Source organism: Rhineura floridana, chromosome 3, assembly GCF_030035675.1.
Source record: "Rhineura floridana isolate rRhiFlo1 chromosome 3, rRhiFlo1.hap2, whole genome shotgun sequence".
In the NCBI taxonomy this organism is placed as follows: Eukaryota; Metazoa; Chordata; class Lepidosauria; order Squamata; family Rhineuridae; genus Rhineura; species Rhineura floridana.
This window is the reverse complement of record NC_084482.1, coordinates 3,973,157-3,986,472: the sequence shown is the minus strand read 5'-3', so window position 1 is coordinate 3,986,472 and position 13,316 is coordinate 3,973,157. Positions and strand designations below refer to the sequence as shown.

General features: G+C 45.3%; 1 protein-coding gene across 1 annotated transcript in view; it reads left to right on the top strand.

The window, feature by feature from the left end:
• Positions 1-13,316, top strand: part of ARHGAP4 (Rho GTPase activating protein 4) — a 55,064-nt gene that overhangs the window by 22,557 nt on the left and 19,191 nt on the right. The window contains exons 9-18 of the mRNA XM_061613956.1: positions 644-838; positions 2,303-2,387; positions 3,295-3,322; positions 3,573-3,660; positions 6,448-6,508; positions 6,688-6,765; positions 8,755-8,889; positions 9,931-10,036; positions 10,249-10,479; positions 10,624-10,700. Of these exons, the coding sequence (XP_061469940.1) occupies positions 644-838; positions 2,303-2,387; positions 3,295-3,322; positions 3,573-3,660; positions 6,448-6,508; positions 6,688-6,765; positions 8,755-8,889; positions 9,931-10,036; positions 10,249-10,479; positions 10,624-10,700 (1,084 nt within the window). The remainder of the gene's footprint in view (positions 1-643; positions 839-2,302; positions 2,388-3,294; positions 3,323-3,572; positions 3,661-6,447; positions 6,509-6,687; positions 6,766-8,754; positions 8,890-9,930; positions 10,037-10,248; positions 10,480-10,623; positions 10,701-13,316) is intronic.

Here is a 13,316-nt window from a genome sequence, read left to right as displayed (position 1 = left end):
TCCCTCCAGAAAAACAATGTGCATAATAGCCACAAGCTACATGCAGGATCACTGCTGTAAGACATTAGTTATTTCAGAGATGTTTGTGGAAAATTTAGGAAAAGTTTATTTTAGGGACACTGTTCTGTTGCTTCCATTCCATCTCCATTGTGAACATGGGGGCACCCAACGCTAGTCAAACCCTGCCCCTTTTTTCTGTAAAATCTGGCAGGATCAGCTTGAGTGCGTTTTTATAAAATTTGCTTCAAAGAGATTTCACAACTGATTGGCAGATCAACCCATTCCCCCTCCAGATGTGGCCAACAGGAACGCTTTGCTGTCAGCGACTATAGTGTGCTCACATCCCAAGTCAACCCTTCCTGCACCCACTGATTTGCCTATGCAAATCGCTCCCCCTGGACTTTTGGGACCTGCTGGGTGGAGGTCCTTTAAAATAACTGCTGCTGGACAATTGCAGGGGATATTTTATTGGGTAGGGGGAAATTTAAGCATTCCCCGTCCACCCATCTTCCCAGCCCCTGTATTAGCATTGCAGGGCGCAGTACTGAGTTCCCTCATAATGGCTTGCAAAGTTCCAGCAGTCGACTAGGTACCTTCTACTGCAGAGGGCTCTTGGTCTGGAGTTTTCTCCTTCCTTTCACAGGTGAACAAGACTCTGAAGGCCACCCTGAAAAGCCTGCTAGACCTGTTGGCAGCGGAGGAGCCAGAAGCGCTCGATGCCTTTCAGGGTTGTCAGTCCACGGAATCACTCAAGTCTACAGGCTCTGATGCTGGTGGGAAGCAGGCATTGGCGAAGCGCCGGGCCAACCAGCAGGAGACGGAGAGCTTCTACATCATGGTATAGTTGTTGATTCTTGGAACGGTGAAGTTCAAAGCACTCTTGATAGATGTTCTCGCAAAGGTGAATCCCCATGACGAGACCCAAACCCATCTGCTCATCAACCCTTTGCAAATCCCACCTGTGCGATCCAGTCCACAGTGTGCTATGGTGGAGAGTGGTGCATGGGTGGAAAGAGCCTTGCAGAGCAGAAAATTCCTGATTACTAAGCAAGAGAGCCAAGCACAAGTCAAAAGAAGCAGCCTGAAGGCCCCTGGGTTTGCCATGGGAGCAGACAGCTTTCCAGCCCTAACTCTGGTCAGCCAGTTCAGCCGCTGAGCATGAGCAAAATCTGTTTTTGAAACAAAAAAATGGTTGGAATGGGCTCAGCTTCATGGCATCCTAACCTTCTACTTGTAGCTATTCCTGATCCCTCCCCCCCCCCGGAAAACTCTGTTTATGTTGTGAGGGAGGGGATTCCTTCCCAATTTCAGTAAACTGTCATGTGGACATCAGAAGAGCTGTTGCCTCTAGGCATTGTGGGCCGTTGGGCATGGCACCTTCAGAGGTCCCTGAACCTTCAAGGTTGGACATGCAAACTGAGAATTTTCTTTTGGTGTATGTGATTTTCTTGGGTATTCTGTGCTAAGTAGAAATGGTTGCACCATTAGAGTGATGGGCCCTGGCAAAAATGCCCAACCTTGCCACCTTCTGGAGCTCACCCTGATCACAACATATCCTGCATAATTTTACTCAACACTGCACTGAGCCTGCTCAAGTTGTCTTTATTTGAGCCAGAAAGTTCAAATGCTCCTTTCTTAGTATGGAGTATAATCCACCAAGACGTTCTGTGACAGAAAAAGAGGAAAGGAACTGAGCTAGCCCAGGACATTGTAGTAATTGAAATGGAAAATCCAAATGGCACCTTCTTTTAATTAACATATATTTATTTATTATTACATTTAAATCCCACTTTTCCTCCAAGGAATTCAAGATGGTGTACATGGTCTTCCTCCCTCTCCTCATTTTATCCTCACAACACCCCTGTGAGGAAGACTAGACTGAGAGACAGTGACTGGCTGAAGGTCATACAGTGAGCTTCATGGCTGAGAGGGGAAAAGAACCCTGATCTTAGTCCATCACTCTAACCACTATATCACACTGGCTTTCTTGCTAGCTGTCTCATGGGACAAAATCCACCAGGAAATTCTCCTGCTCTGTTTGCATGCTTTCCCTGTTCATTTCAATGGATCTTGCTCTGGAGAGCTCTCACGCTCTCCCACTTTTAAATATGCCTCCGTATCTCATGCCCCAGCTTGCTTTACAGCAAGGCTGTCCCTGGTGAGGTCCTTTTCTCCTTAGCTTGTCTAGAGAAGACGGTTCTTCACAGTGCCAGAGCTGTAATCCCAGGTCTTCTCTGTTTAAGACCCTGAGCTCTCTTTGCTGCTTTCTCTGATAACAGACTTCTTGGTGTCTCTTGTGCAGAAATTCAAAGAATATCTCTCCGGACGAAGCATTCAAACAAAACTGCAAGCAAAGCATGACCAGATGAAGGAGGCAATAGAGAAGGGTGAGAATGTGAAGAGTAGATTGCCAATCGTGTCATTTTAGCCTTTGGCTAGATGCAGCATTGGAATTTGGGGTGGCTTTTGAAGCACAAGAAATATCTATAGTTTCAGACCTGTTTAACTGCCCAGCTGTCTCACAAAGAATCCTGGGAATCGTAGTTTGTGGCGTATTGAGAATCTCTGTTAAGAGGCCTCCAGCCTCAGCACAGAATTACTGTTCCCAGGGCTTCTTGTGGGAAAAGTAATGGCAATTATAGCAGTGTAAAGGTGAAGACAGATGTCCCTGTGAACAGGAGTACATGGAAGGCTTTTTAGATGAGCCTTGCTCTGCCAGTCTCCACTTGTTTTAAAGACACTCACACACACACACAACACACACACACACACACTCAGCATATGCATCAAATTCTGGTTGCCTCACCACCATATTTTAGGTAGGCTGCCTGTTTCTCCCCTCCCTCCAAAGTCCTGGCATGTTTACCTCATTACATGTAAATTCAGCACTTTTAAATTATTTGGGTTTTCACACTGTTTTTAAACATTATAAAAACTGATCCAAGAAGGGAAGAAATTGCTTTTCTGTGACTGAAACAAGTGCTGCCCAATCAGCACTGTGCACAGTCATGCTTGAAGAGCAAGGGAGAAGGAAGCTTAGTGATTTGATTGGCTGGGCCTTGGGTCAATCTGTACAATTCTGGTTTCTGATGAAAGCCAGAAGGACAGGTTTCCTCTCTGAGCCTAGTCTGGATGGGAAGGCTGTAAGTGGCAAGGGAGGGCACTTCCATGACATGCTCACTGATAAAGATGTGAACATCTATCTTCATACTAAACCTGAAGTGTAGATATGGCTAAAGAGAACCAGGACTCCAAATGCTAATTTCCCTGTCTTCCATCTTCTTGCTCTCACAGGTGCTGCAGTGGACCGAGAACTTGCCAGGTAAAAGGAAATATAAGGAGGGGGGGAGTCATGAAAATTGTGGCTACTCACACGGGGTGGGGGAGGGGGATTGATGGGAGCTCTGTTTATTGTCCCTTTCCCTGTGCACAGTTGGGCAGCGAAGACTTCCTCTGTCCCATTCTGTGGCTGAGGAACCAAGCCGAACTATGGGAAGGAGTCCAGTTCCATTTCTGGGGGGTAGTCTCTGATATCTTCCTTCCTCCCCACACTACACAAATGTGGGTTCCAGGCCACAGTCCCAGCGTATCCGGCGTTCCCGCCCTCCCTCGTGCTACCATCACAAGCTCTTCGAGGGTGACCTGCAGGCCTTTTTGGAGGTACTGGTTGCTGCCCTGAGCTTATGCCCTCCTGCCCAGCTTCTTCTAGCCCTGCTTTCTTGCCCTACTGCCTAGTACATTAACTCTGTGCTTACCTGGCCTTGCTTTTGCTCTGGCTCTTGCCAGTTGCTCCCGCTGCTCCCTCCACTTGTTAACGTGCTTGCTGACTCTGTCTCTCCTGTCTGTGCTGCCCCAAGGAGGCGGAGGCTGCAGGCACGGAAGCAGGTACATGACCGGGGGGGGGGGAGGAAGGAGAGCAGATTAGACCAGCAAAATGGCGGGCACAGAGAGGATGCTTAGCTAGCTTTTGCAATGTGGCTTTTTCAATAGTTTTGCAAAAGTATCCATGTGCGTATTTGTGGTCTGTAATGTGTACGCAAGTGTTTGTGGGAACATAAAGTGATGCTTTTGCATGAGCGCATGTTTTGCACACCGAGATGCATGAGGCTGCATCCCTGTGGGTGCATGTGTATGACATTGCGCCCTGCCTGTGTGGGTTTTGCACATGCTGTTTACCATCTCTTTGTTGCTGTTTCTTCTTTGCTTGTAACTGGGAGCTCTTGGCCTGCTCTCGTGATGAACAGAGGACATATGTGGCCACTGTCACCACATATTACCCTTTTTGTGATGGCCTCTTTCAATCCATTGACTGAAATGGGAGGGGGAGACTGTGCTTTGGGGAGGATGGCAGCAGCAGGGAGGGCTTTTGGGGGTTGAGAAAGGCTGGCGGAGATGAGCAGGGGCATTTTCCCCAGCCCCCAGAATGGTTTGGGGAAATTGCCTAACTGCTCCAATTTTTATGAGAAGAACTCCAGCCATTTCCAAGGAGGTGAGTTTGAAAGAGCTTGTCCATCCCTGCTGGTGTGGTACAATGTGTGACATGAAGTTGCTGCATTTTCCTTGCCGTTGCCAGCAGCCAGTGATGTGAGGTAGGGGTACGGAAGCACACAACGTGGGAGGCATCTTGCCACACACACGTAGCCAGGAAGAGGGGAGAAGTGACACAGAGCAGCGGCAGCAGCAGCAATGTGGCCCTTTTAACATGTCGTTCCGGCCATGTACACTTACATAACAATACTTAAGGTAGCACAAAAGAGCAGCCAAGAATGTTGTCAGCTCCATCGTCTATTCTAATGAATAAATAAACAAACGTTCAGGGTATCATCATCCTATCCCTGATGATGGTGCAATAATTTGCATGGGTTCTAGGGGTCACATTGGGACCCCCCCTAAATGGCCTGGGGGAGTTAATGTTTGGCATCCCTTAGTGCAGGGGTAGCCAATGTGGTATCTGTCCTCCAGATGTTTGATTCTAGGTCCAGTCAGCCCCAGCCAGCCTGGCCAATGGTCAGGAATGATAGGAACTAGTTTAACAACATCTGGAGCCTTGACTATCCCATCCCTGCCTTAGTGGGAGAATCATATCCCCTCATGCACCACCTAGTGCAATTTCTAGGCCACAAACACTGCAGCAGGGTAGGGGAATGGCCTGTGAATGGAAGATTCAGCTGACATATGCTTGGCATTTATTCTTGGCACATCTGCAAGAGCATGTTTACCTCAGAAAGGCCATGCTTTCTTTCTAATTTCTGCCCCCTACCTATTAATTTGTTGTCATGTGGGTGCAAAGAAAGGGGGAGATATATTGATAACCTAGAGCTGTGAAGGGAGCATCTTACCACCTTTGTTTGCCTTTACTATAAGATTCTGGTCAGAGCATAGCAATTTTCTATGGTGGGGCATAATCAGGGCTGTGTGTACACCGCTTTGAAAAAAGTAGAACTGAATTATTTGGCCTGCACAAGTCATGAAGGTAAAGGGAAATTGGGCCCTTTTTGCACAATTTATTCTGGTCTTGCTAATCATGGGGAGAGGCAAGGAGCTATATCAGGCACTGTAAGCCCAGCCCCAACTACTAGGAATCTGGTTGAGTGATTGCATTTATAACTCACCCTTCCTTTAAAGAACTCAGGGTGATGTACATGGTGGATCTTTTCTCTATCCACCCACCTTTCCATTTTACCCTCACAACACCATAAGGTTGGGTAGGCTGAGAGATAGCAACTGGCCCAAGGTGAGTATTTGAACTCAGGTCTTCCCATCACTCTCATCTCTCTAGAGAAAGACAACAGTCTTCTTTCGGAGAGTTGAAGGTGATATGAAAGAAAGATCATGCTTGTGGTATGCGTGTGTTCATCCATCTGGAAACAGGTTTTTTAAATGGTTCAAAAACTTTCCAGATATGACCAGATCCTGGGTCAAATGAAATACGCTTGTACTCTGTGAAAATAGAAGCATGTGATAAATATAGCACTTTCACAGTTACGTTTCATATCTATTATCCTAGTAATCCTTACAATAGCCCTGTAAAGTAGGTCAGTAGTATTCGCATATTGCAGATGGAGGGCTGAGACTGAGAGATATGTACTGAGAGAGAGAGGGAGAGAGAGAGAGAGAGAGAGAGAGAGAGAAGTTTGTCTAAAGCCAGGTAAAGAATCCAAGGTTAAGAATAAATGTGAACTGGCAATTACAATTAATTTGCTTACCCTCTACACTACACCAGTCGGGATAGAATAAAAATGTAATTATTAATAAATAAGTATCTTCACAATCAAGACAGCTAGAAACTTTTTTTAAAATTGAAAACTGAGATTATTAGGAATTTGAATTCTGTATCCAATACTGCATTCTGTGCTTTTCATGGGCTCCTGTGAAATGGCAGCATACATACAGTGGGCTGTAATGAAACTGCACCATGACATTCTGCTTTCCTTCCCATAACTCCAGAGCTCAGGCCAGGCAGTCCCCCTCGTTGTGGAGAGCTGTATCCGCTTCATCAACCTCCATGGTAAGAGCTGTGCTAAACCCCTCTCCTTTAAAATGTTCTTCTTTGGGGATTTGGACCAGGATCCTAGTCTTCACAAGGATCTCCAGTTTGTGCACTGCTGTGAGTGGATCAGAGCAGTAAAGGTAACAGTTCTATTTCTTCATTGAAAAAATGTGACAGTCCCCCCTTCTTCTCCCCAGGGCTCCAGCATGAAGGCATTTTTCGGGTGCCAGGGTCCCAAGCACAGGTAGCAGAGATTCGGAATGCTTTTGAGAAAGGTGAGTGGGAGTGCTTAAAGGTGACACATTGTGCAGAGTAGAGAAAGGATAGAGACACACTTACTGTTGTGCCAATTCCAGTGCGTCTCTACCTCTCTTTTCTCAAAACTGGGCACATGACACTAATCAAACGTCACCCCTTTTTACTCCTAAAACCTTGTTGGTTCAGCTCCAGTGTGTTTTTTAACAATTGAGATTCAGGGAGGTTTCACAGCTGATTGGTAGATGGACCCCTTTGTCTTCCAGGTGTGGCAATGGAAACACTTTGCTGCAAGCTCAGGCAGAGACACTGATTGGCCCAATGCTGCTGTGGGTGGTCCTGAAAGGTCAGAAGGCAGCAGTGGGGAAGGGAGGTATGGCCAGCAGAGGGCAGTGTTGCTTCAAAACGCAGCCAGAAAAACCATTCAGGCTGCTTTTGAAGGGGCTAGTGTGCCGACAGCCAGAGAGAGAGAGAAGGCAAATTCATTGTGCAGTGGGGTTTGGCAGAAGGGGGAGAAATAACAGGGAGGATCTTAGTTTCCCTTGGGGCACAATATAGTGGCTGTATTGAACAGAAGATGCACTTCACCCATGAATCAGTGCAGCAATGAAGGCATAGCTGGTAAGTAGTGGAAGACTGTAGCAGAGTGACAGGGGTGCTGGGTCTGGAAGGAGCTTGGGACTACCACCAGGGTTTAACTTGAGCCACATATGCCACTGAGCTTGTGCAGACTTGGATTGCTTTTTCTTCATTGCCTAGTTGTTATTTTACTTACAATATTTATATCATGCCCAATGAGTAAAGTTCCCTGGGTGGCTTACAATACAAGTTAAAGCCGTAGCTATCCTCCAAACACTTGGAATTGTTAGGGGGAAGTCCTCCTTTTGGGTTAAAGGGAACCCAGGAAGTTACCTTATACCAAGTCATACCATTGGTCCATCTAGTGTCAACACTGACTAGCAGTGGCTCTCCAGGGTTTCAAGCACCATGGGATTCTTCCCAGCCCTGCCTGGAGTTTCCACGGATTGAATTTATATGTACATGCGTGCAAAGCGCGTGCTCTGCCTGCTGAGCTATGGCCCTTATCCTAGAATGACTTCCTGTGCAGGTTCAATCCCACCCATCTTTCTGTCCAAATCAGTCACCTTGCTTTGACTCAATTATGTATTTATTGCTTCTGTAGTATTTTATTGTGTTTTTTCAAAAACCATACCCTAAAGGAATCTCAAGGCAGGTTCCATGCACAATCATCATCTCCTTTATCCCCACAACAGCCCTCTGAGGCAGGTTAGGCTGGAAGATGCTACTTACATCAAGGAAAAAGTTTGTCAAAGAAGTTTCATGGCTGCGGAGGGATTTGAAATGCATCCTACTGCGTCTGGGTCTATCTACACACCATACATTTAAAGTACATCCCCCACTCCAAAGAATCCTGGGAGCTGTAGTTTACCCCTCACAGAGCTATAATTCCCAGAACACTTAACAAACTACAATTTCCAGGATTTCGGGGGGGGGAGTGCTTTGAATTTGCTTTAAATACATGATGTGTCTTCAGCCCAAATGTAATGCTTTTGCGCCTGCAGCACAGTGGTTCACAGACTAATAATAATAGTAATATTTTTTCTTGAAAAGCAGGTTATAAATCTGATGATGGTGATGATTAAACAGATTTATTAACTGCTTTTCAAGAAAAAAAATCTTCTCAAAGTGGCTTACCAAATATGCGAAAACATTATAAAATATAAATTAAAACCATTTAAAAATGTACTTCAAATCATTTCAAACGTAGTGCAAACAACAAGAACCCAGAGCAGCCTGAACATACAAAACCGGACCACAACAGCATTTCTACGGCTCATTGTACCGTCGACCACTGGAGGCCATAGAAAAGATGGGAATAGCTTCTCTAGGCCTGCCTGTATCCTGAAGATACACTGAAGAAAGATTATCAAGTTCATTGATAAGGGTGAGAAAATAATTGCTGAATGCCTTGTGTCTCTCCACCACAGGTGAGGACCCACTGGCAGATGGCTACACACAGCATGACCTGGATTCAGTAGCTGGAGTGCTGAAACTGTATTTTCGGGGGCTGGAGAAGCCACTTTTTCCTAATGATATTGTTCCTGAGCTGCTGGCAACAGCCCGTAAGTGAGTGTGTGTGTGCGTGTGCGAGTGTGTGCGTGCATGCAGAAGAACCATGTCTGATCCTGCCTGTTCACTGATGTATAATGCATACAGTTATTAGTGTGCAAGAGACACATTATTGGGCTGCCGTTATGGAACACGTGTCCCTGCGGATTGCCAAAATGTTTCTTACAAAATTGAAAGAAAGCTATAATGTTACAGTATGGAATTTCTTTCTCTCTCACAACTTCTGAAAACAAATTTATTTTCCTTACAAGAGATTAAAACTGAGCAGAGGCCTGATAAAAATGCTTTATGTTTCACATCTGGAGCATCCCTAATTTAAAGAATTCACTTACTATATAACTGTAATAAGGGGAGAGTATTCTTTTGGTCTCGATCTGGAAAGAGGCATGTAACTGGGCCAGAGGAGGTGGAGGCAGAGATGGTGTTTGGAAACACATATCTCCAAGGGCAGGGAGTCCCTACCAATGAGAGGCCCTCTGCTACTCCCCTCTCAATGTTGTTTAGGCTCCCAAATTGTTTGCATGTGCATCTTCACACTTGCAAAAGGAAAGAGGGAGACAGTGGTTTTATGGGGCTGACCTCTGTCAGTGCAAAAGGTATTTTACAGAATAACATAAGCAGAGAGAGAGAGAGAGAGAGAGATCTGATCCCAGTAGTCTTAAATATTGACAGTGTTGTAAGGAAATGACAAATGGAAGTCAGGGAAAAGAGGAACAGGGAAACAGATGAAAGGGCACAAGCTTTGGAGCTGCACAGACTCTCAATTGGGCAGAATGGAAAAGTAGCTAGTTTTCAACCACTGGAACAATGGAATGGTTTAATCACGCAAGCATTTCCCATACTTTTGAAGGTTAAAATATTTAGTGCTTCAAGCAAGAATACTTCACCAACAAACAGGAGGATGCAGACCAGGAACTGAAGTTTTCAGCTATTTGTTTGTCTGCTCAGTAAGCTTATGAAACATGACTCTGTGCATTGTGGTTATGTAAGTCCAAGTCCCATGTGTGCTGCCACCTCTGATATTCTCTTTCCAGAACTGGAGTCTTCAGCTGAGCGTATCTCTCACCTCCAGGCTCTCCTTTCCCAGCTCCCACCCGCTGTACTGGTGGTTCTGCGGTACCTCTTTGCTTTCCTCAACCAGTGAGTTTCCAGGTGCTGGGTGGCTACGTTTAAAGTGTTTTTAGTGCTTTGTTTGCTGCCCTGGGCTCCTGCTGGCAGGAAAGGCAGGATATAAATCAAATAATAAATAAATAAATAAATATGTTCTGTTACCTGGCAATGATCTGTCACTGCTCCAGACAGGGTGCCATACAGCCTCCCCCCCCATGTGATGCCCCCTCTTCTCCCCTCAGCTTGTCCCACTATAGTGACGAGAACATGATGGATCCCCACAACCTAGCCGTGTGCTTTGGCCCCACCTTGGTGACTGTCCCTGCAGGCCAGGATGCTGTGTCGGTGCAGCCCCACATCAATGAAGTGGTGAAGTGCCTGATTGTGCATCATGAGGCTATCTTCCCTGGGACCAGCCAGCTGCCCGGGCCCCAGTATGAGAAAGTCATGGCGTTGGCCGAGGAGGAGTACTGGTATGAAGGGGCAATGGGGAAAAGGGTGACATTTGCACATGATTCCGCGCAGCCTGTAGTGCTAGCCGCTCCATCCCATTTGAAAGGCCCCTGCAAGGAAACGGTAATTGTCACTGCCTCTGTGTCTCCTCTTCTTGTTGACAGTGATGTGCTGCAGCTGGAGGCCACAGCAGAGGAGGCAGAGACAGAGGGGACCCCTGAAACGCCAGCTAGCGAAGATGGTGAGTAGTGGTGGCGAGGACTGTGCACAGCCAAGGTTATCATGGCTGGCTCAGCTAGCTGCTTTATTGCCCTAAGTGAAAATGAATTTTTTCTCTGTCTCTCTTGCCCCCACCCCACCCCGTATTCTGCATCCTGCTATGTTATGGGGCATGCTTTCTTCCTCAAGGGGGGGAAAGGGGCAGGGCAGGGGAGGAGTCATGTTTTCCCTCTTAAGGATTTTCCCCAGTTGCAGCCCCTTCTCCCGTGCTTCTGTGAAGGAATACTTTCACTACTTTGGAAAGAGGGATGAGAAGCTGCAATCAGGGAAAACTGGGGAGGGGTAACACACTTGCTCCTATACTTCTGGTACTCACTACCACCAGACATAGTGATGACAACTAATTTAGATAGCACTTACAGAAGGAAAGAAATTCATAGAAGATACGTGTATTAATGGCTCTTAGCCATAGGAGATACATAGAGCCTCCATGTGCAGTGGCAGTATTTATTTATTTATTACATTTATATAACGCCCCATAGCTGAAGCTCTCTGGGAGGTTTACAGCAATTAAAAACAATAAAAACTAATATACAAATTTTAAAACACAAAAAACCAATTTAAAAACACAATTAAAGAAAAAGTATACCTCCGACTAAGTACTGGCTGCTGGGAAAAAGCAGAGTAGCCATCGCCTTCATGCCTTGCTTGCTTGTGAGCATTCAGAGGCATCTGGTCGACCACTTTTAGAAACAGGCTGCTGGATAAATGGACCCTTGGTCTGACTGTTCTAAGAAGGCTATTCTTACAATACTAATAGGCAGGGGTAGTCCAGTAGAGCAGGAGGGTGGAGAACCTGTGGTCCTCCAGATGATGTTGGACTACAACAATTGGACCTCTGGCCATGCTGGTTGTGGCTGGTGAAAGTTGGTGTCAAACAGCATCTGGAGAGCCACAGGTTCCCCACTCCTGCTCTAGATGATGTTGGACCACAGCTCCCAATTCTCCCTGAAAATTGGCCCTGCTGGCTGAGAGTAACGGGAATTGAAGTCCAATGGTATATGTGGGGTCTGGGGTCTGTGAACACAGGTTCCTCACCCCTACTCTAGGAAGTGCAGGGTAGGCATTGCACTTGGACATCTCAAAGAGCTCTAAAACTCTTGTTTCTCACACTGAAGGGCCATCAGCTGCTGTGACTTCTAAACTGAATTGTCTTGCAGTTGGAAAAAGAGAAAGAAAAGCAGGCAAAATACATGCGTGAGTTTCTCAGAGGTAGATGAATGAATCATTTATTATGGTCACAGACCAGAAGATTAAAATTGGTTTAAAAAGCTACAAAATTTTTAAAACCATTAAAATATAGAACACAACTACTGGTAATTATTGCAAACCAAATAAATACAGATTAAGCAGTTTGTTGGTCAGAGGACTGGCAGCATTTTTTCCTAATTTGAATTGCGATAAAAAAGAGCTTTGCAACACTTTCAGTAACAGAGGGTGAGACATCCCTTAAACAGAACAATACTAAATTTGCAGAAATACCCCTAGGCAAAAATATTAATAAAGGGGAAACTTTCTTCTTTCTGCAATCATTGTACAAATTACATGACAGTAAAACATGTTGAACAGTTTCCACTGCACCTGCTCCTCTAGGACAAGTCCGTTCGCTGGCTGGAATTTTGTTAAATCGTCCTTTTAACAGTGTTGATGGCAATATATTGAAACGGGCAAGAGTAAATGGTCTCCCGTACTTTGGAATTGTCAGGGAATATAAGTATGAAGCTGCAATAATTCCATAGTTGTTAAAATTATTATAGAGTAATGGTGAGCAGGATTTATTAGCAGCAATTCTCAAATACTGCAAGTCTAAGTATTAATCTTTGGCCGACAGAAATCTGGGCCATCTTAAGCCTGTAATTACCCAGCACTTCAGGGGAAAAGCCCAGCTTAGTTATTTCCTTCCCATCTCACGCATCCAATGACTCACAAAGGAGTCCGAAAGCAGTAAGGGAAGATAGCTCCCAGGAGCTGCTAAGAAATGTGGCGTAACCACCATTTTAGGGCATCAATCCAAACAACTGTGAGGTGAAAGCTGCTCTTAAAATACTTGGAAGAAACAAATCACCAGGAACAGATGGCATACCAATAGAGTTGCTACAAGTTACTGAGACTGAATCTGTTCAAATTTTGACAAAAATCTGTCAACAAATATGGAAAATAAAACAATGGCCCACAGACTGGAAGCGTTCAATATAGATAGATAGATAGGTAGATAGCTTTATTACAGTCATAGACCAGCATACAAATACACATCTTCAAAAAGCAATTTTCGTTAAAAGTCAGAGCTTGACAGTTCTAACAAAGTCTATTAAAAACTAGTTCTAAACCTTATACAAGCTACGAAATTACCAAACTTCTTCTGCAGAGAATGGCAGCAGCACAGAAGCTGGCTACCTTGGCTGATACTTGGGGAGTTTGGTCAGATAAAAGGAATTTGACATAAAAAGCCTCATCTCTGCCAGGAATTGTTTGTAAAATTGGGGTGATTAAAATGGATCAAAGGTCACGATAAAATAAGCAATGTAGTAAAACATGACCTACAGACTCTATAACCCCCTCATCACAAGGACACACCTGC